The 22668-nt window shown below is 34.1% G+C and overlaps 1 protein-coding gene across 3 annotated transcripts in view; it reads right to left on the bottom strand.

Annotated features, from left to right (window-relative positions):
• The window catches only part of LOC124540580, a 33787-nt gene that overhangs the window by 7692 nt on the left and 3427 nt on the right, over nucleotides 1-22668 (bottom strand). For 2 of the 3 annotated variants that reach the window (XM_047118264.1, XM_047118265.1), the window contains exons 2-12: nucleotides 21938-22102; nucleotides 20690-20927; nucleotides 20068-20238; nucleotides 19419-19567; nucleotides 18960-19085; nucleotides 17720-17908; nucleotides 16558-16656; nucleotides 16193-16372; nucleotides 15373-15623; nucleotides 14670-14833; nucleotides 1467-14515 (exon numbers count right to left, since the gene is read on the bottom strand). In XM_047118264.1, the coding sequence (XP_046974220.1) occupies nucleotides 1467-14515; nucleotides 14670-14833; nucleotides 15373-15623; nucleotides 16193-16372; nucleotides 16558-16656; nucleotides 17720-17908; nucleotides 18960-19085; nucleotides 19419-19567; nucleotides 20068-20238; nucleotides 20690-20927; nucleotides 21938-22102 (14781 nt within the window). Of the gene's footprint in view, nucleotide 1; nucleotides 1183-1466; nucleotides 14516-14669; nucleotides 14834-15372; nucleotides 15624-16192; nucleotides 16373-16557; nucleotides 16657-17719; nucleotides 17909-18959; nucleotides 19086-19418; nucleotides 19568-20067; nucleotides 20239-20689; nucleotides 20928-21937; nucleotides 22103-22668 lie in introns of those variants that run through there. The other variant, XM_047118266.1, reaches the window with a different exon arrangement.

Genomic DNA, 22668 nt, shown 5'->3' with positions numbered 1-22668 from the left:
CTTCTATTACACTCGTCACAAAATACCTTTTAATAACATAATAGACGATATTAAACCAGACCATTATAAGCGCTTTTATTTTTTATTTAAAACGTAAAAGAAATCTCTAGACTAATAAATTTGAGGTATATAAGTATCGTGGCAAAAAGCTACAATATTCAGAAGCTCTTTTATCTTTCTAACTGGAATTGGTAACCTTCAAAACAAATGTAATTATTTAATATAAAAATAAACAATTATTATTTGAGGGCATTTAAATACATTTTTCTGTAACATATTCTAATGAGAAATTTTCTTATTGAAACGTGAAATAAAATGATCAACTGTTAACGAAGGAATTGATGTCATCCATAATGTGAAGATGATGTTCATGCACAATGACTGGTCGCTTTGATTAAGGAATAATACCTGCCACATGCAAAAATAAAGACATTTTAAATCCAACTTTTTTTTTTCTACGACGAGAAGATTCGAAAACAAGCGTATACGAGACACGTTTTAGTACATCTTTTTGGAAAATATAAAGAATAAAAATATAGAAATTATAACAGAAACGACTATAAAATCACTGGGATAACATGTATGAGACTTTTACAACAAGGACTTTCTTCGATTCGGTTGCAGGATGCCATATAATTAACTATAGAAGCGACGTATTTTTATACACTATTGAAATTATTATAATTCTGTAATTATTTCTCATTGTTATATATCCAATGCTTTAATTACGCATAGCAGTTACATTTGTATTTAGAATAACGTAAGCAAGCTTAAAGCGTTGTGTTTAAGTTTAAGCTTATTATTAATTTTTGTTTTAACATTAACAACATAGTCTTTATAATTTCAATAATATATATTTACCGTTAAAATAATTATGAAGCAAAGATGTCGCATCTATAATACTTAACGGCAAACTAACACCGAATGAAAAAAAGCAGATAAAAGAATGCGTGCATGTCTACTAAGAGGCTTTCTAGGTCTGAGGGGTCGGCGTCAGTACTACGATATGATCACCTGGTGGTAGGCCTTATCGTCGCTATCTGACGCGTCAATATCATATGCGCAACGGGACGAATCGTCTTGAGAATCTACGATGTACGATTTTTTCGAGTCAACGTCGAACATCTTATCAAATATCCTTTGCGCCTCCATTTCGGGACTGTATCGATCTGGGATCGCGTCCTGAAGTTTCAAAGTGTGTTAACCACGTTTCATCAACACCGGTAAGATTCAGTTGAACCAATACCATTGTGGATATTACACGCGAACCTATTCTTTTCAAGGAAAATTATTACACGTTAAATTAAACAACAGTTACAACCTCAGATATGCAACTTTTAATCGATTACAAAATCTTTACATAATCAAAACCAATAATGAACTGTAATTTTTTTTCTGAAGTTATAAAAGTTATACCAAGGGTTAATTACTTAAGAAAATGCAAAATTAATATACTATCTACTTACAAGCACAGTCCTGCCCATATTGTCTGTTCTCACGGTTTCTTCGTATGAATAATCATGAGGGTCGCCCGATGATGACAAGTTCCACGGTTCCGAGCCCTCTGGACTTGATTCGCGCTCAGGTTTTATATCTTGCGACTCCCGATCGGCCCATGGTGAGCTATCAGTTCTAGTTTCTATTAGTTCAGGTGGCGTAGCTTCTGGAGCTGGCGAAGCTGTGCTATCTGGCGGTGGAACTGTTGGCGCCGTAGCCAGATTAAAAGCTTGTAGGTTGTGAAGAGCTGCAGTTGGTAAGCGAACGTGACGAACTCCAGGGCGTGTTAGTACAGGCTTCAAGCCAGCTGGCCCAATGAGACGTTGTAATAAAAGAGCATTGGTAGTGCCACCCTCGCCTCCTCCAACTGTTAATAATTTTGGACCACGATTTGTCACTATAGCAATTTGCTGACCACCCTTAACCATTGAAACGGGCAATATATAATTAGCGGGCATTAAAACTGCTGTGGTAGGCTTTCCAGCCGTTCCTCTCGCGACTGTTATTGTTTGACCGTCTGCGACTATTACATTACGTTGTGGCTGCGGTCTGGCTCGAGGTGTTTCATTTTCAAAACTAAGTTTTCTTACGACTTTACGTGGACTGTCTTGAGGAGAATGACTCTCGAGACAACTCTCAGTGCAGTCACCTTGTGAGGTACCACAACTACTGTCCTCTGAGCCCATAGTGCGACATGTGTCATCGCCATTCACTGGACTAATGTCGCGAGCACCAGGACGCCGTGAGCTACTGGAGCTCTTTTTACGCTTTGATGACCCAGAAGGGTTTGACGGTGGATTATTTCTTCTACGTGGTGCCGGTTTATCTTTATCGGGGGAATTCTCAACTTGTTCTTTGTATTCTGCTAATATATACAGTATACGTTGCGTAGTCTGTTCATCTTCTAGAGGCTTTTGCGTTGACGTTTTTGGAGGAACAGTATTTATCTTTAAGGAATTTGGTGGATGTGATGATTTTGGTCTTGACTTCGATTTCGAACTTACTTTTGCTGCTTTTTGTTGAATAGGTTGACTACTACTTCCTTCGCTCGAAGTTGATTCACTGGTAACAGTGTGGGGAATTTGTACGTGTGACGTTGAAGAAGAGGGAGAATCAATGATACCTGATGAATCTGGGGATCGTTCAAATGCTGATTGTGTGGGTGTGGCCACATTAGGTTTCCTACTTACGTACGCCACATTTACTGATTGATTAGACCCAATAGAATACAGAACTTGTTGTGTTGATTCTGTAACAGTCGAAGTTATTGAAGTGCTCTCCGCTGTATCAGACGGCGGCGTATGCAATTTACTATAATTACTCTGGCTATTTGGTTGAACAGTACTCCTTTCTTTAACTTGTTCTAATACCATATCAAATTCCCGTAGTTGTTCAAGGGTCGATGTACTCATTTGCGACTCGGACGATGATTGACTTTCAGACGTAACTTTCACAGGCCTAGTTGTTTGAGCTTGTGGCAAACGAATAGTATGTTGCCCAAGAGGTGGAGCTGCCGTCAATACTAACTGTTGATAAACAGGTTGATTAGCGCCACCGATGACATTCCGCTGAATTTGGAAGAAAGACGGACGTACTAGTCTTGTACCGGACACCATTTGGGGAGCTTTACTTAACATTGGCAATTTAATGCGCATTTGAGTTAAAACCGGCTGATGCTGAACCGGCGTATTTTGAGAATTTTCGTTTGACGAATTATTATTAATACTTTCATCGGAAGTAACGTCTGAATTAGATGTTTGTGGTACTAATTTAATAATTGGTGATTCCATTTCATTTTGATTAATAAACTTAACATCATTGTGTTGTTTTTGGTTAGTGTCATCGGCAAGTTCGGTACTAGGAACTGTTATTAAGTTAATAGTTTGCCCACCACCTATATTAACGGGTATTTGTCGAGTGTAAATCACACCGCCATGCATCGTTTGGATATTCATAGGAGAAATAGTTTGTTTTATCTGTTGCATTAAAGTAGGTTGAGTTGAAGTCGTTTGCGAAGAAGACTTTCTCAATAAAAGCGGCGGGCTGTTAATTTGTCCCATATGATCTAAACTTAAAGCATTATCGGAAGATTGACATTCGGAACTTTCTGTATTTATGTCTACAGATGATAAATGAGAGGTGTTAGAGTTGATGTCATTCGACTTTTGGTTATTGTCTTGATAAACTTGTTTACCAAACGCTTGATTGAATTTGGGCAAACTGGTTGATTTTTCAGGAATAGATTTGTTGGAAGAATTCTGAATAAACTTTGCATAATTTTCTTCATACACAGAGCGAGACTTTATTTCTTGTTGGGTATTAACCGTTTCTTTGTTTGGTGTTGAAATGTTTTTATTAGACGACGGACTTGAGTCTTCTGTTTTATTATTAACTTGAATATTTGAGGATTCAATCGGTTGTAGTCTTAATACCATGCTTCTTTGGTGTGGGTTATTTAAATGAATAGATTTGCCATCAGCAGCTTTACATAAAAATTGCACCATTTTTTGTTCGTTAGATCCTTGCATATTGGTTAAGTTAGTTAGAAGATTAACTCTTTTTAATAATTGGCCCGTACCCGGATTCTTTTGGTTCCCAGTATTTACAATGTGAAGAAGCTGATTATTGCCTTGTTGAATACCTGAGTCTACTAATGACAATCCACCGTACGATGTTGAATGTTGTCCATTGTTTGCATTCGATGTTGAATTATTATTTACTCCTTTATTTTGAACAATATGTAACACAGATGTATTAGAGTTATTTATAACAGAATTCTGTGCATTATCAACTAATGTTATTTGGTTTCCATTAGTATTTTTGCTTTGCACTATGTGTAATACTTGAGAAGTAGCTGCAGAATTAGGAGCCACCTGAATATTTTCTTGAGTATTAGTTTGATTTAATGGTGGAGGTAATATTTGTCCGAACGCTTGTTGTAGTGACATTGCATTTGAGTAATTAGGTGATTCTGGAACGGGGCTTGTTGCTTCCATTTTTGGAGATACTGGATCTTGAATGTTGACTAAGTTAGTAGTAAATTCTGGTGTGGTTGTTATACCAGCAGCATTCATAGCGTGAGCAATTTGATCAGATTTTTCAGCGGAACCGTTTTGTTGTTTTTGCTGAGCAATGAATTCAGAACTTTGTTTCTGTAATGATTCAAATAACATATTTGATCGTGATTCTAAAGGGGAAGTGCTCTCATTAGAATTATATGAAAAGTCAACATTATTTATGGGTTTGTTAACTAATAAATTTAAATCATCATTATCATTGTAATCAACTGGTTCATCTTTAATAGGCATTTCTTCGACCTTTACTTCGCTTATTTCCATTTGTACAGGTATATTTTCATTACAAATTGGCACTTTTGAAGATTCTTGTGATTTAATATGTCGTTCGTATTCTTGCGCTAGTGGTATACTTAGATCCGCAGTGGTTAATTCGGTATATTCCGTTTTGATGGTAGGTTGTGAATCATCGTGAGGGCTGTTTTCGACTAAGCACTGAGAAGGACTAGCATCTGTTACTTGAGTAACACGCGGGTCGCACGTTACCGGATTTTGGGCAGCTCCACTAACAGGTAATTGACCCACCTGTACTACTTGTACCACAGTTTCTATCGGAGCTGGTTCAATAAAATCAGGACTAATCAGATCATATGGGAATACACTTTTTGTATAAGTCACTTTTTTATTTTTCAATTTGTCATAATGCCAATCATAATTCAATTCAAATGTTGTTTTTTTAAAAAAGGCTCGAACTTTATCTCGTAATTGCAAATACGAAACGTAGCGTTTAACAGTTTCAAATTGATCTTTATTAGGCTTACATAAGTCTATATATTTACTATAGTCCTCATAATCTTCGGACAACAAAAACGGCTGAGATTGTTTTACGTCCGACAGAGTCGCAGCCGAAAATTTTGAATTATTATCGCCATCTTCTAAAATTTTTTTGACTCTGCCGGACCCCTCACCAAAACCCATACTAAAATTTATTTCACTAATTTGTTCGCTAGACGACTGATGTTCGACATATTTTGATGATATTTCCTCCGCTAATGTTTGTCGTAAGGGATCATAAGGTTCTTTATTGTCTGTTTTTTCATCTGAGAATAGAATATTCTCATTATCAGTTTTGTCAAAAGTATTGAGAGCAGCTCCTTTAATAGGCCAGCATTGTAAAACACTGGATACATCTATATATTCTTTATGAAACGGCTGCGAAAATGAGAATTTTATGGAGCTACAATAATTAAATAGACGTTTATACTCTTTACTATAGGCAGATTCTGTCATTGCAGTTACAGTTATTTTTGGGTAGTCGATATTTTTGCTTTTTCTGTATCTTTTTTCATTCAACTTAATGTCACATGTATCACTTTTACGTTTTAAAAATTTTTTACTCATTTTTTCAGCAGCCTCGACTTCTTTAATTTTCTGTCTTGAATAAGTTGCTTTGGGTATAACAACATTAAAACTATTCGAATTTTCCTTCTCATCGCTTTCACTTTGGTCTTCAAAGACTTTGTTTTTTAGAGCTTTTATGACATTAATAGTTGTTTCGTCGCATATGTTACTGTAGTCCATCTCATCCGAATACGAAGCTTTATTTAATATAGGAAACACATAACATGTACCAACTACTGGATCCTCATAAATAGAACCTTTCAATACAACACTAGAATCGCCTTTATATACAAGTGTTACATTTTTTTGCAAAGTATTATCATTCAAAGACTTAGTATCTAACTCACTTGAATTAGAGTCATATTTACTTGAAACTTCATTGCGTGACATTTGATCTAAGTCCATAATACTTTTGACTTCTTCAATATCAATGTTTTTATTTTCTTTATCTACATTTTCACTATTTCTTTCCTTATTCCGACTTTGTAGATGATCTTGTCGACTTTGTTTATGTAAATTTTCTATTCTATTTTCTTTAGGTAAGGATTCTGAATCGTTTGTGTCAATATAATTTGATTTAGGTTCTTTATTGTTACCGAGTTGATCATTCGTATTATGGTTAACATTGAGAATAACGTCTTTTTCACCTTGTTCTTCTAATTTATTTAAATTTGTTTTTGTTCTCTCAACAAGCTTATCTGTACTTAAGCAGCTATCCCCAGAACCTGCTGTATTTGAAAGTAATGTCTGAATATTTTCATCGTCAATTTCTTCCAACGGTATTATAACTTCAATTTTATCATCACAACTCAGAAAATCCGTATTTAAATATTCTTTTATTTCTTCAGAATTCTTATTTCCATTATCACTATTGGCATTTATCAAAATTGATGTTTGTTTTTTCAGTTCCGTTTCAGTTTCGTTATGTTGATCATGAAAAAAATTATTAACGTTATCTTCATTTAGTATACTTGGACTGCTACTTGAAACATTTGAAAGATATTCTTCATGACAATTTATGTTTTCGTTATCAAGGTACTGTTCATTGTGAAATTCTTCGTCCTTTTTTATAGAAATATCTTCATGCGCCTTTTTTAAACCTTCACAGGCACTAACATTTTTTGTATCAGCCGTTATGTTATGTTCGTTAATAATTTTAACATTCTCGAAAACACAATGGTTAATCAGTTCGGGTTCTTTTGTTTTTGCATATTTATTACATTCAACAGACACTTTCATTGATGCTTTATCCTGTACCAACGCTTCAATATTTTTAAGATTATTACACAAAAAAATAGTTTGAATATTACTACCAGATTTTGGTAAACCTTTTTCATCAGTCACATCAGGGGAAATATTTTCTATTTTTGATACTTTGTGGCGATTTACTTTGTCTGCCATACCAGTTGATTTTCTTTTTAAAGGGGATGAATTTGAGGGTTTCTCACTCAAAGGTAATAAACACACATATGGCTTGAGATTTTCAATCACATTGCTATTATTAACAAAATAATCCACAGTTAATTTTACAAGTGTTGGCACTTCATACTTTATATTATTTAAGCTACAAGTGTTAGTTTCTTTGACAGACGGATTATTTAGTGATAAAGGGTTCTCAATATCACTGTCACAATCTGTTTCATCGTCGTACTTTAAGTTCTCATTTTCAGTCCCTGATTTTTTGTTGGTGTAACACTGTAAATCATGTTTGGTCATAAACCAATCTGCATAACATTCACTTACACTTGATGGTTGTTCGGAGGATGAAGGGATCACTAACACATTATTGTTTTCAACTGATTGTGATTTTTGAATTTTGCTTTCATTTGATACCAAAAAATCACTTAATATTGATAATGATCCACTACGTTTCAAATTTGAATGTATAATTGAACGTTCTTCTGAAATAATCGACTTCTCCTCTGATGAATAATCTGACATTTCTGATTTTTCCTCGAAGTTTTTATTGGAGTTTATATCCAATTTCTTTGCGAGGTTTTTTAAAGTGTCATCGCATCTAACTAAACTAACAAAACACATGTTTTTTTGGATTTTCATTTTTTCTATAAGTTCATCACATTTTTCTATTCTTAGGAGACATTCTTTTGATATAATTTCTTCGCTGTCGGGAGCTGTGCTAATTTTGTTTAATGATTTTTCCATGGATAATACTTTTTCACACTCTTTATTTAAAATATTTTCTTTACCTTCTACTTCAAAGTCTTGGAGTAACATTTTTTTTAAATCACCAATATTTTCGTTTAGCTTCATAACATTAACATCTGTATTGGGAACAATATTATTAACCCCACTCTCGTTTGAGGAATCATCTATTTCAATAAAGTCCGATATTTTTTCTTTTAAACATGTAGTAGATGTTGTTGTTACTTTTTCGGTTGAGTTATCAGTATCTTCAAAGTCTTCGAATTTCAATTCACTTGTAGACTCGTTTATAGTATTTATTGCAGAAGGAAGTCTTTCGATTTTCACTACACATTTTTGAGATAACCTACTTTGATGTTTATTAAACATTTCCGTATTCATAGATGCAATATCAAAATTTCCGAATTCTGTTTTAAAAGTTTGAGTAGTATCTTCGTCGTCACTTATTAAATTTATCGTCTCTGTATTAACAATAGGTTTTTTCATGTACGATATATCATTCACTTTAGCATTTACTGTGTTAGATGTATGAGGGGTTTTTATCGAAACTTGTTTTATATTTAATGTGCATTTTTTATTATTATTTATATTTTGCCATAGCAATGCTTTGATCTTTGGATCTTCAAATAATGAATCTACGTTAACGTTTAGCTTACCAGATATAGTTGCCTTAAAAGTGTTACCATTTGGAAGTTTTATTCGAACGCACTTTTTTAAGGGGTCGTTATTGTTGCTTACTATTTCTTCAAAAATTACTTTGTCCTTATATTCTAATACATTTTCATGGTTTATTTTACTTGGTTCTTTACTCAATGTTTCTGGTTGAGTTCCTGTACAATTATCACTAGAAATCGATTTTTGAACATCTTGATTGACATTGCTACAAATATTATCCCTTTGTTCAGAATTTGTTTTTTCATTATTAATATTTTCTTCAATAACTAATGATGGTTTTTCTGCTTTTTGTTTACCTGAATTATCAGAGCAGGGTTTGGTCTTTAACTCATTAATATTGCAAACATCATTACTGACATTAAGGTTACTCGCATCACAGTTTTTTACTTCCTCATTTTCGAGATGATTTACTAATTTCACGTCATTTTGTGCATGTTCTTTTAAATTTGAAACATTGCCTCCAATATCTTCTGTATTAGGGTTATGAAAAGTTTCATTCCGGCCAAAACTCGAAGGATTTTTTTCTATTGTGTTTTGTATTAATGAATGATTTTGTATGATTTCAGTTCTGTTTTCAGTTTGTTTTAAATTTTCTATGTGCATATTTTGCATTTGGCTTTTTTTAAGTAATATGTTCGGTATTATAGCTGATGTAATTTTCTCTTCGATATCGACATAATCGTTATTGGATTTGTCAATACTATTTTTATTTTGGTTCTCAATGTAACATTTATTTGTAATTATATTACTTTCAAAACTTGGCATATTATTTTTCTGGACGTCTTCTTTACTCTTTATTTCTTTTTCCAATGGTGTCAAATTTGTTGATTTAGAGGATGTAACCGTTTTATTTTTATTTATAATGGGTTTAGTTAAAGTGTTTCGCTTTTTTATTAAATTTGGACATTTGAGCTTTCTCCTTGGTTTTTTATCTCCAGTCAGAACTTCGGTAGATATTGTCGAATCTTTTAAAACATTTGACGATCGCAACAAAATACGACGACTCGGCGAGACTAAAGTATTTTGACTGTCTTTACAGTCATTAATTGAAACGGTTTGGCATGAATTTTTATATTCATCTTGATCTATATTTTGTTTTGGCAAAGTAATAATTTGTTCCTTCTTAACATTTGTGTTGTCATCACTTTTTAGTTGAGTATTATTTAAATTTTCATTTATGGATTGGATAGCTTCTTTAGTTGGTGTAATTGATTTATAAGAAAGAGCTATTGGTTTATCATGACAACGGTGATTAAGTTGTCTATTTAATATCACCATTCGTTTAAGTTGTATTCTTTCTCGATGCATCGCTTCCTCTTTTTCACGTTTGTGATCTTCGTCTGCTAGTTTGTTTATTGGATTTTTAACTTCAGGCCTTGTTTCTAAACTTACTATTGCTTTATTTTCTTGTGTTTTGGATACTATATTATTTTCAACGTTTTTTGAAACTTTATATGCTTTTATTGATTCTATTTCACCCTGACTTATATCACATGTTGCATTTTGCTGCAATGGCTGCGACAAGTCTTCTATAGACATATTTTCAACATGATTGTTCGCAAGCGTATCTGCTATAAGCTTATTATTTGGCGTTTCGGTTTTCGACGTTGATATGTTACAGACCAAACGACCTTGTAGATCTTGAATAATGACGGGGCTTTTATTTTCTTCACGTGTTTTATGACATATTTTCCCAACTTTAATGTTATTTTCAATTTTGTTATTACAATTAGATTTTGGTTCTTCAGTCTTTAAATTATTTTCCTGCTCAGGTTTTATATTATTTTGTGTTTCAGTACCATTTAAATTTAAAGACGTATTGGTATTTAAATTCATTACCATATTTGGTGATACCCTTCGTATTACTGGTAAAGTGATAGAACGGTCAATAATAACGGGATTTACACAAGGAGCAACAAACTGCGTTGTAAATAGAGTCAAATTTGGTGCCTTATTTACAGCTACATAAGCGTTTCTATTAAAGTTTGTAGAACTTTTGTTCGGCTGTTCCATTTGTACCGTGGAATATGGATTGTATATTAAGTCGTTGCCAATCACCATCATATTCGGTGTCGCACTTTTCTGAGGCACTGTTAAAATAACTCTTGTCGGATCCAAAGTTTGATTTTTAATATTTGCTTTATCAGTATTCGTTTGTTGAACATCTGTGATGGCTACTTCTTCAACTTTAGGTTTGTTGCAAGTACTTGTTGTTGGTATGATGTTTCCTATATTTTTATTACAAACATTTGACGTCTTTAAATTATTCTTCTCGGATGTAAAAATTGCTTTAACAGGATGAATACTACTGCAGATTTTTGAATTGGGAGTTTGCTTAACCATTGTTGGTGTAATTAATTCGTTAGAAATAATACGTGGCTTCTTGTTAAGATTATCTGTGGTTGCTGTACTTGTATTTAATTTCGTTTGACTAACAGGCTTAATTTGGTTATTACATTTCAATGGCAAGTCTTTCATCGGTTTAGATGAAAAAAATACATTTTTGTTGTTTACAACGTCCAAATTTTGGCAAGAGTCGACCCTTTGTGTCTTCCTGATAGGTGTCGAATCCACGTTTGGATTCGGATATTTATTTACAAAAGAATGAGAAGTTTTGGTGTTAGGAACAGTTCTTGTTTTAGGACTTTGTGTTATTGCACTATATGCTTCCTCATCTGACATTAGTTCTCCAATCTCCTTGCGCAAGTCATCATCCATTAATTCTTCTAATAAATCATAGTCTGAATTTGGTATACCTGATATAAATGGGTCATTTGCATTTTGAATGACATCCGGCAAATGTTTTTCTTTAAAGTCTAATGGACTGTTTCTTCCCAAAACTATATTATTATCTTGACCACCTAATTTTTTATCTTGTTTTTGTTTTAAATATGGTGGTGAAGGGGTCATATCTAATTGTACTGTTTTCCCACTGTTTGCCAATGTGGTTTTTGTCTTAATTGGACACTGTTTTGAGTTGGCATATTCACCGACGGCTCTTGAGCTATTACTACTAGGACAAGCTGCTTTAACAGTATGACATTCCGCATTTTGTAGAGATCTTTTTTCGAACGAATCTTTTTTAAGTACAATATCGAGAGCATTAGGCCCTCTACTTGGTGTTTTTTGAGCAAGAAGAGCATTCATAACACTTTCCCAATCAGATGTTTGAGTATCATTGCTCTTAACTGTTTGTTTTGATGTTGTCCCTTTGCCAGAAGCCTTTACGGTACGAACCTTTTTAAGTTCAGATACTGTATTTGAAGATTTACTATTAGATACTTTTATCGTTGAAGATGAATTACTCGTAGCAATGGATTTATCCAAACTTGGAACATTCCTGTTCACAATCGGAGGATCTTTAGGTTGAATATCTTTGTTAATAGGCTTAATACTGGACTGTTTGTTTACATCAATTGTTACAGTACAATTAGTAGGATTCTTTGGAACTTCATCAGACTTATGATGTAATTTAAGTGGATGCATTTTAGATTGCTGCCTCAATAATAAAATTAAATCATTCTGATCATTTTCTGTGAGGTTGCCTTTTAAAGAAGGTACAGGGGTGATAATATTTTTTTGTCCCAAACTTTTGTTTTCAACTTGATTTGATATATTTGAATCATAGGAACGATTTTCTGACATTAAAATATTTGATATTATTGGATATTGCCTATTAAGGCATAAGGGAGTGTTTTTTGTTAATGGTGAGCACTTAAAATTTTGTACCTTTTGTACAACAACCTTAGTATTTTCGCATGAATTACTTTTTGTTTTATCCACCCTGGACACAACTATTTCGCCTCTAGTTTGTAAATGACTTACTTTGTCAAGATTCATAGTCAGATTTGGTTTTTCTTCTGAAATTTTATTTTTAATAGTTTTAGTTTGATCGGATAATATTTTATGTTTATTATCATTATGTTTATTTTTATGTAAATAGCTGAGACGCGAAAATGTATTTGGTGCATTGTCGACTCTCTTTTGCTTAGGACAATTAGTCTTATCAGATAATAACTTTACGTCGGACTTTTCTTTTGAAGCTCCAGCATTTATAGTTTCCTGCAATTCTTTTAGAAAACTTTGAAATTGATTCTGAGTAGGCGATAAATTAGCACTGGCCATACTTTGACAATTAGTCGATGATTCCAATGAAATATTGCCGTTATCTTTTTTACTGTTTAATGTCCCAGAGACCTCAGTTTTTGGTTGTTGTAGTAAATCCCTTTGAATAGTTTCAATGCTAGGTATATTTGGGTTACTTATCTTTTGTCTTGGCTTACATATTGGTTTAGAAGACTGTCTTTTTACTAAATTCGTCAATGGCTTTTGGCTTGAAATGTCAGTTACGTTTTTTGCAAGAGGATGTGTCTTGATGACACTACAACTTCTTTGCTTCAGAAACTCTTTGTATTGAATTTGACTAGGAGTTTCATTATTCTTTAGCACATCGTTTCTCACCATTTTTTCTAACTGCAAATCAGAAGGATTACTGTTTGCTTTAATCACTGGTTGCTGGTAACTTTTCACTGATGTACTGGATGCTTGTTCAGATGGTCTATTTATAACTGTGTCATGTGTTTTTTCACAAATATTACTGTTTATTTTATCATTTTTCTTGTTAAGTTCACTAACAAATGTTGGCTCTTGAATTATGTTTCCTCTATTACTGCAATTCTTTAAGATTATATTCACTTCATCTTTCAGGGCATTAAACTGCTGTATATTTTCTCGATTAAAATAAACTTTCGGAGAAATTGAACCAGTTAAATTATCAGAGGCAGGTAAGTCCGGCATTAGTGTTTGATGGTGAGGTTCCTCTATCTTCATATTTCCATCACTTATACTTTTGTGGCGCCTAAATTCTATAAGTTTTTTAATACTTTTCTTAACTTCTTCTCTAACATCATTTTTTGAACTTTGACCAGAACTTGTTGAATCAGACTTTATTGATTGAAAATTAATTTGTTGCTGTTGATTTGTTGCATGGCGTATTTTAGGAACAGCAAGAGTATTATTCATAATAATACCATTTGACACTCTTAATTCTTCTGTCTTAAACGTATTTGAACGCTGAATGCAATCTGTTGACTTTTCAGGTGATTTAATTTCGTCCATAGAAAAGAGTCCGTCAAACAACACATCAGGGTCATTACCCTCTGAATTTATTGACGTAATTGATGACTTTCCTTGGCTATCATAGTCACTGTCAGTAATGCATAGGTTATTGTTAATATTACTGTCCAATTCGCTCTTTAATTGTCCATTTACTTCTGGTATCCTGGCCACTTTCATACCAACAAGCCTCGATAAAGAACCGCTTTGTGGTTTCTGCTGTTTTGTGTCATATTCTGGTACGACTGCTTTTTCTTTCTTTTTACGTTCTTTTCTCTCTTTTTTCTTTTCTTTCTTTCGTATATCCTTTGTTTTTTCACCGACTTTTTGAACATTTTCAGTACCTTGATCAAAATCTTTAGATGATTCTTTTTTGATTTTCATTTTATCTATCCTCTCCTTTTTTTCCTTACTTCTTTCTTTGCTGTGAGGTCTTTCCTTAACAGTTGTATTAGTATCTGCGACTAGACTAAGTGGATCAATTTCATCATCTGTTGAATATTTCAGTCGTCTACTTTTCTTCTTTCGTCTAGGTATTACTATGGGTAACTCTTCTATACTATGAGCACTGTCTGTTAGGGTAGGATCATCAGATAGAGCATCCTGCCATATTTCTTCTGGTTCTTGCAAATCTACCAAATGCTCGTAACCTGTTTTGTGTAAATTTACAGAATTTTTATAACATATTTTCTATAGTAACAGATACAATTGATATACATATTTGTGTACCTTCATTTATTTAACTAAAAATATTATTTTAAGAAGCTGAAATAATTTTTAAATTTGGTTTAACATTTAATTTACCTTTTTCAATGCCGTAGAAGGCGTCGTTTTCGTCATCGATTTCTTCTGGCAAATGTTGAAATGACCGTGGGTCTAGATTGAGGTACTTCAGTTCGGTTGTTAGAGCACGTGTGCCTCCGTGAGTGCGCTCCATATATGTCCGACAATTCTCGAGTAAGGTTTCCCTGAAAAACAAAAATGTTCATGTTGTTTATGTATTTGCAAAATTTACCGGATATTCCATTTTTGTGTTTAGGTCTTGTGATTCAATTAATAACTTAGAATACATTTTTTTTAATACTCTAATTTTACTTTAATAAAAAAAATATGACTATTTTGGAATAGTTTCTAAAGGATTACTATAGATTACTATATGATTTACTTTATTCAAGTATTTAACATATACACTTACATTTGTTTTTAATAGTTTTACAGAATTTGATACTAGTATATCAATCACAAAAAAAATTAAATTAATTTAAAAAAAAATATTTGATAATGCCTGAAAGTCCACTAGTACTAAACATCATGATTTGTATCATGATATATCTTATGTGGAGAAATATGACTTATTTATTATAAAAAAATTATGAAATGTATAAATTTTCAAAGTTAAAAGTATAATGTTTACCATAACATTAGTGGTTGTTTTAAGTTTAAAGCAAGATTTATGGAACACATACGAAAGATAGACTATTTTAAAATATTGTAAGTAAAATATTACCTGTCCATATCCCAAGATAAAGTTTTAACCCTTGGTCCGGAAATTAGAACGGCAAGATCTTGGCAAAGCTCCGCGCCAAGACCTAGCGCTTCGCCCTCAGCAAATATCGCAGTTGATAGCACATTTGCTTGTTTTTGCGTTTGTTTTAAGTTAATTGTTTCAGATGTCTTAACCAAATTCGTCTGAGTTCTACTGTCTGTCGCCCAGCTTCCAAACTCAGAGTTAGTGTCAGATCTTGGCTCGTGTATATCCTATAAGAATGTAAAAGATAAGTCAATATATATATACTCTGTTGCAACCATAAGAAGATAAAGGCCAAATTAACAACATGTGAAATTGATACAATATCATTGGTCAAGAACTTGATTAATCTATGATATAATAATATAAGTTATTCAAATTAAACTCCATATATTCTCTATGTTAGAACTAGTGCGCACTGATAACTTTTGTCACAGTGACTGTTTCGTCACTCTGTCGAGTCCATGAATATGTATGGAGGTGCGCTTACTTTACGACGTGACAATTGAGTGACATTTGTGTCTGCATCTGTACATATTCACGGACTTGACAAGAGTGACGAAACAGTCACCGTGAAAAAAATTACCTGTGCGCGCTTGTTCTTAATAATATACAAAGATTGATTACTTGTTGCACAATATTTGAAATGTGTTCATTAAAAAAAAAATACGAAACTACCGGGCTGAGAGCGTTATTGCGCAGTTTACTACCCTAACTATATGTATTATTCATTTATCTTAGTAGTCAAATAAAGGAATATCAGAATTAAAAACAGATGTTTTTTTTCAAATAAACATACCTTGAGTATTGGTGCAAGCAGTGGTGCTGCTTTGACCCTATCATACATAAATGATGAAGGATGAACCGAGAATGCTGTAAGTACGCATTCGCTGCTCAATCGAGAACTTGCTGATAATAATGATCCAAGCTGTGTGAACCATGTCGATAAAGTTTCTTCAGTTAAACGTGCCTCTGCTTCCTGAAATTATTTATAATAAAATAAATGTTTATTAATTCTCCTTGTACTTATAAAAAAATATACAGCGTATTTATTTTTTGTTGTGTTCACACACCATGATGTGTTTTGTGTTTGTCAAGTATATGTAACATCTTTATATTATTTTTAAGGGACTTTCTAAAGTTTTTTTGAAAATTGTATCAAACCTTCTCAGTCTTAAGTTTGAGTCTCTCCAATTCATTCATACCAGCAGTGATGGCGCGAACGTACAGTTCACACACAAACGATTTCCTCTCATCTTTGCACTGAAATATTATAATTGTCATATTTAATATATTTTGTTAGAAATAACAACATAAACATATTGTAAATATAAAGTAAAGTTGCAACATTCAAATATTAATTTTATAAAATGAGCTACAGTTGTAAACTGTTCCCCAAAACAGATACTATAGAGAGAAACTGGCAAGGCAGACAATATTTTTTTTAATTTATTTTTAAAAATAACACTAGGAATAACCTGTATTAGCACTAGCGCGCAGTGGTAACTTTTGTCACGGTGATTTTTTCGTTACCAGTGCGCGGTAGTTCTTAGGGAGTTATTAATATTCTTATTTACGCCTCAAATTAAGTTTGAAATAAACTTGTGCTAAAAGTAAATTAATTATAAATATTATTAAATTATTTATAAATATCAACGAAGTCTAACTCCAGGTTGTTTTTTTAAATTGTCTTAATATGAATAATTTCAACGTGACGCACTTGTGCATGTATGGCAGTGGCCAGCGTGTGCAGCGGGATGTTTTATTATGTATTAAAGTATCTTAACATGAATAATTTCAACGAGACGCACTTGTGCATGTATGGCAGTTGCCAGTGTGTGCAGCGGGATGTTTTATTATGTTTTAAAGTATCTTAATATGAGTAATTTCAACGAGACGCACTTGTGCATGTATGGCAGTGGCCAGCGTGTGCAGCGGGATGTTTTATTATGTTTTAAAGTGTCTTATAGCAGAGATGGCCCAGTGGTTAGAACGCCTGCATCTTAACCGATGACTGCGGGTTCAAACCCAGGCAAGCACCGCTGATTCATGTGCTTAATTTGTCTTTATAATTCATCTCATGCTCGGCGGTGAAGGAAAACATCGTGAGGAAACCTGCATGTGACAAATTTCATAGAAATTCTGCCACATGTGTATTCCACCAACCCGCATTGGAACAGCGTGGTGGAATATGTTCCAAACCTTCTTCTTAAAGGGAGAGGAGACCTTTAGCCCAGCAGTGGGAATTTACAGGCTGTTGTTGTTATTGTAAAGTGTCTTAATATGAATAATTTCAACTAGAATAAATATAAGGGCCGTGACGCACTTGTGCATGTATGGCAGTGGCCAGCGTGTGCAGGTGTCGCGCGGTGGCGGCGGGGGCGGCCAGCGCGGCGGCGGCGGTGGGCAGCTTGTCGGCGGGCAGCAGGCGCACGAGCGAACGCGCGCAGCCGTACAGCGCCACGCGCGCCGCGCCGCTGCACGTCGGGACAACCATGCAGCGGGCGATCACCACCTGCGAATGCAATTTAATTTAATACACTATTTGACTAATTTTTAAAATCCATTTTTTATTATTTAGTAGAGGTCATAGAACCCAGTAACAGTTGATTTTTTTTATTTGTAGTACATACAGCGGGCGATCACCACCTGCAATTTATTTTAATACGCTATTTGACTGATTTTTAAAATCATTTTTTTATTATTTAGTAGAGGTCAAGGAACCCAGTAACAGTTGATTTTTTTTATTTGTAGTACATACAGCGGGCGATCACCACCTGCGATTGCAATTCATTTCAATACGCTATTTGACTGATTTTTAAAATCCATTTTGTATTATTTAGTAGAGGTCCTTGACCTCTACTAAATAACCCAGTAACAGTTGATTTTTTTATTTGTAGTACATATTTGCTGAAAAATATCATAATAAACATTCCATATTTAAATAGCGAGCGAAAACGCCACTTGGACAATATGGCGCTGCAATGGGGTCGGTGTCACGTCACTTGCCTGTATTTTAAATCTGTGGTACATATAGAAGAAAAGCAAGGTTAACAAGCGAGTGACTTCATCATAAGCCCAGCCAATCAGGAGCGTATTGTGCCATGAGAAAAAAGTGCCGTTTAAAAAAAGCATATTTATTTATGGATATTTGAATAAATGAAGTATTATTTTCAACTTTCGTTAATAAAATCCCATTTTCAAAATGATTACAATAATTGACAATTTATTTTTCGCATTGTCAAATAGCCTATTCAATTCCATAGCCTTTTACTTCAACTTTCCCATTATATAAGTTATTTTCAGTTGTCAATTTAGTGTTTTAATACACAACAATAGCCACTTGTAACAGTTGATATGATGTATGCACTGTGCATGTATGCTAATTTAATCGACAATTTAAGAATAATCATAAGCACTTTGAGAAGTTTAATTACGTACAATATTTAGTTCCAAATTAACTGGTACTGATGTAGAGGAACTTATCATGGTTTCTTTAGCCATGAAGATATTTAATCAGTCTACTCATAAATGAGCACTTGAGTCTAAGTATAATAGTAACAAACCTGTGCAATAAGTGTGGCAACTTCCTTAGCATTCTTCCACATTTTCTTGTCACGCGGCGACATCTCGAGCCGGCTGTGCAAACGTTCCACCAGCTGATAGCCATTGCGTAGCGGTGTTTGTTTAGCCTGATACAAAATAACACAGTTAAGTAGCTTAATCTATACAGTTTACATTTAATATCTACAACAAATGAATATATTTTATGAAGAATGAACCATACAGGTACATGTATGTATAATAGGGTAAGAAAATGTAGTATAGGACTCTTAGTTTATAAATAAGTATGAAAAAATCTTTTATAACATATTAACAATTATTAACAACAAATTTATTGTTTTCTTAAAATAATCCTGCCTATTTTATTTTTTCGATTAAATGTACATTTTAATAGTTAAGACATTTTATCAAAATTTCTTATTAATGAATAAATTTGTTAAATAAAGTTTATTTATATTTACCAATTCAATGCACCGCGAACGTGACTCTCCCTTGTGCAAAAGTACAAATTCAATATCGGTAAGTAGTTCCCATACGTCCACCGTGAATCCGGCGTCTTTACGCAGTATATCCACGAACGTGGGCTCGCTTCGAGCTGTTTCCGTTTGATCTGAGGGAAATTTCATAAATTTAATTATATAAATAAATTAATATAATAATTTGAATAATTATCAAATCATGAAATTACTTTCGTCTTTCATTAAAAAAAAATTGTCTTTAGGTAATATATAAGTATTTGTTCGATATATGACTTTTCGTCACACCAATAGAGTGGTGTCAGAAACTTTGGTCATTCATATGAATTAATAAGATAATATATTGCCATTTCATCGCCCTCTAAAATAGTGAAATATCAACTCTTTACAATTCCTACTAATCCAAAAATAAAAAAGTTAAACCAAAAATGTCATACGTAATGATTTTAACTGTTATACCTAGGTTCAACACTATTATAATTAGCCTCTTTCTATTTATAATACCGTTGAACCTAGGTAATAATTTAATACCAATATTATTGAATTATTTCCAGTTGTATCTACATTTATAACCAGTTAAAAAAAATTAAGTTTAAAATTAAAATGCATGCTATAGTAAATACTCAACACATACCTTTGTGGTCGGCAGCCTGGTCGACGTCTGACACCACGGCTGTGGAATTCCTTGCACGCAGCATGACGGCTGCGGCCAGCAGCAGCGCCAGGTCGTCGCACTTGGAAGCGGCCAGCTGCCGGAGCCGCGTCACGAACATCACGCCCCTCTCCTCTTTCAGCCATCCTAGAACTGAAACAATAACAAACATTTTAGACTCACCAACTATATTATATACAACAACAAACAACAACAGCAGCCTGTAAATTCCCACCGCTGGGCTAAAGGCCTCCTCTCCCTTCGAGGAGAAGGTTTCGAACATATTCCACCACGCTGTTCCAATGCGGGTTGGTGGAATACACATGCGGCAGAATTTCTATGAAATTTGTCACATGCAGGTTTCCTCACGATGTTTTCCTTCACCGCTGAGCACGAGATGAATTATAATGACATATTAAGCACATGAATCAGCGGTGCTTGCCTGGGTTTGAACCCGCAATCATCGGTTAAGATGCACGCGTTCTAACCACTGGGCCATCACGACTCATATATAATAACTATATTATATAATTTATTTTTATTCAAATAAATAAGATAATCGACAGTAAGCAATACACATTATTATTTTATCTTATAAGGTTACCTTCTTCATCAGTTGGCTGAACTCCTCTAGAATCAAGTAGAGCCTTGAGGACCGGATGACCCCAAGGATTTGACAATACTTTCCTAAACCACTGGGCTCTGTGTAGTAGTTGGCTTTCCCATGACGGACTGACTCCATCTCGCGTGGAGATCGCCGTTTGACACTCCCCGATGAATGTGTCAATAGCCTCCTCGAGCCAGACATGTTGATCTTTGCTTTTCGGGGATTGCCATTCAGTCTGTAAATAAAAATATTTTGAATACAGTTCAATGATATCCAAATTGTTATCGAAACTTTGGAAATAAACTTGGATATGCTTGGAATAGAGAGAAGACCAAAATTAAGCAACATTACGATCTGACACACTGGGTACACATACGCATTCTCATATGCTATTGATTATGTGATTATCATCCACGCAGTAATATATAATATAATATGTTTTATTCATAAAAGTGATTTACAGATAAAAATGAGTCCCTGGTTCTTGTGGTAAGCAAAAGCCTGTGCCACAACAAACTAGAGTGCTCTTCCATTATTTACTTCTTAAAGCTAAATTATAGATATGAGAACTTAACCAAATTATAAATAAAGAAATAAAAAGTATAGTACGACACAATTCAGATGTAGCATCGGCAAAATTCGTAAAACCGATCACACCCGAATTGAGCACGCTATCCGAAATTACCAATATTTATTTCGCATGCGAATATGATCTTTGCACAAACGTAATAACTTGAAATATCATATGACCTAATATATTCATTAATTTGACACGTCGATTTACATGTACTTGCTTTCTCTGACACGAGAATCTATAGCGACGAATAGCGTCGAATGGCGCGATAGGGAGCTATTTCTATTGGTTGTGTAAATCGGCAGTAATCGGTTTTATTTTCATTCCATTGCATTTTCCGATGCTACATCTAATTTGTGTCGTACTATTTTAAGATACTTATTATCACTATATGCAGTGAAACTTCAAGGGACCTGCAATATTGTTTCACTTATAGAAGTATTTCACTATCCCAATGTCTCAGATACCCAGGTATAAATAAATACCTGTCTCAGATATAGAGGTGCCCTTTGACATTTTGCAAATAAACACCTTTATAGCAAAACTAAAACTTGGAGTCATTGATACTTCAAATTACATACATATATAGTTAAGTGTGGATTTTGCATTTTCCGATGCTATATCTAATGTGTGTCGCACTATATAGTAATATATAAAGGAGACAATGATACCTGTAATATAGTGTGTGAGGTGTGCCGCTGGAGCCAGGCGAGCAGGTGCGGGTGCGTGGTGGGCGCCGAGTGCTGACATAGGCTGTGCACGCGGCGCCACGCCTCGCAGACGAGTCGCGTGCGCTGCTCGCCTGTGCACTCGGCGCTTAGCCGCGCCTCGAGTGACTGCGGACGCACAAAACATTATATTAAACAACAACACCTACGATTAGTGATACATACGCTATACAATAATAAATATTATTGTTATATATAATATATTGATAATTGTGGCCAATCTCAAAACCGTGTGCACTTGATGGTAGGGCTTTGTGCAAGCCCGTCTAGATAGGTACCACCCACTCAACAGTTATTCTACCGCCACATAAAAGCACTCAGTATTGTTGTGTTCTGGTTTGATGGATGAATGAGCCAGTATAACTACAGGTACATGGGACATAGCATCTTAGTTCCCAAGGTTAGTGGCACAATGACGATGTAAGGAATAGTTAATATTTCTTACAGCGTCATTGTCTATGGGTGATGATGATCACTTACCATCAGGTGTATCATATGGTCGTCCACCAACCTATACCATAAAAAAAAAGATAAAACTACGCAGAACATCCTAACTTCTTAAATCATTAATGATAAAGGCTTTATTTTAATAACAAGTTCTGTTTAAGCCTGTCGCATATAACTGCTCGACCCACTTTATAAACGACAACTACGAAAGATTATTTTGGTCCGCA

This window comes from Vanessa cardui, chromosome 25, assembly GCF_905220365.1.
Source record: "Vanessa cardui chromosome 25, ilVanCard2.1, whole genome shotgun sequence".
NCBI lineage: Eukaryota > Metazoa > Arthropoda > Insecta > Lepidoptera > Nymphalidae > Vanessa > Vanessa cardui.
Note: the sequence above shows the minus strand (reverse complement) of the source record. Positions and strands in the feature narration are given on the sequence as shown.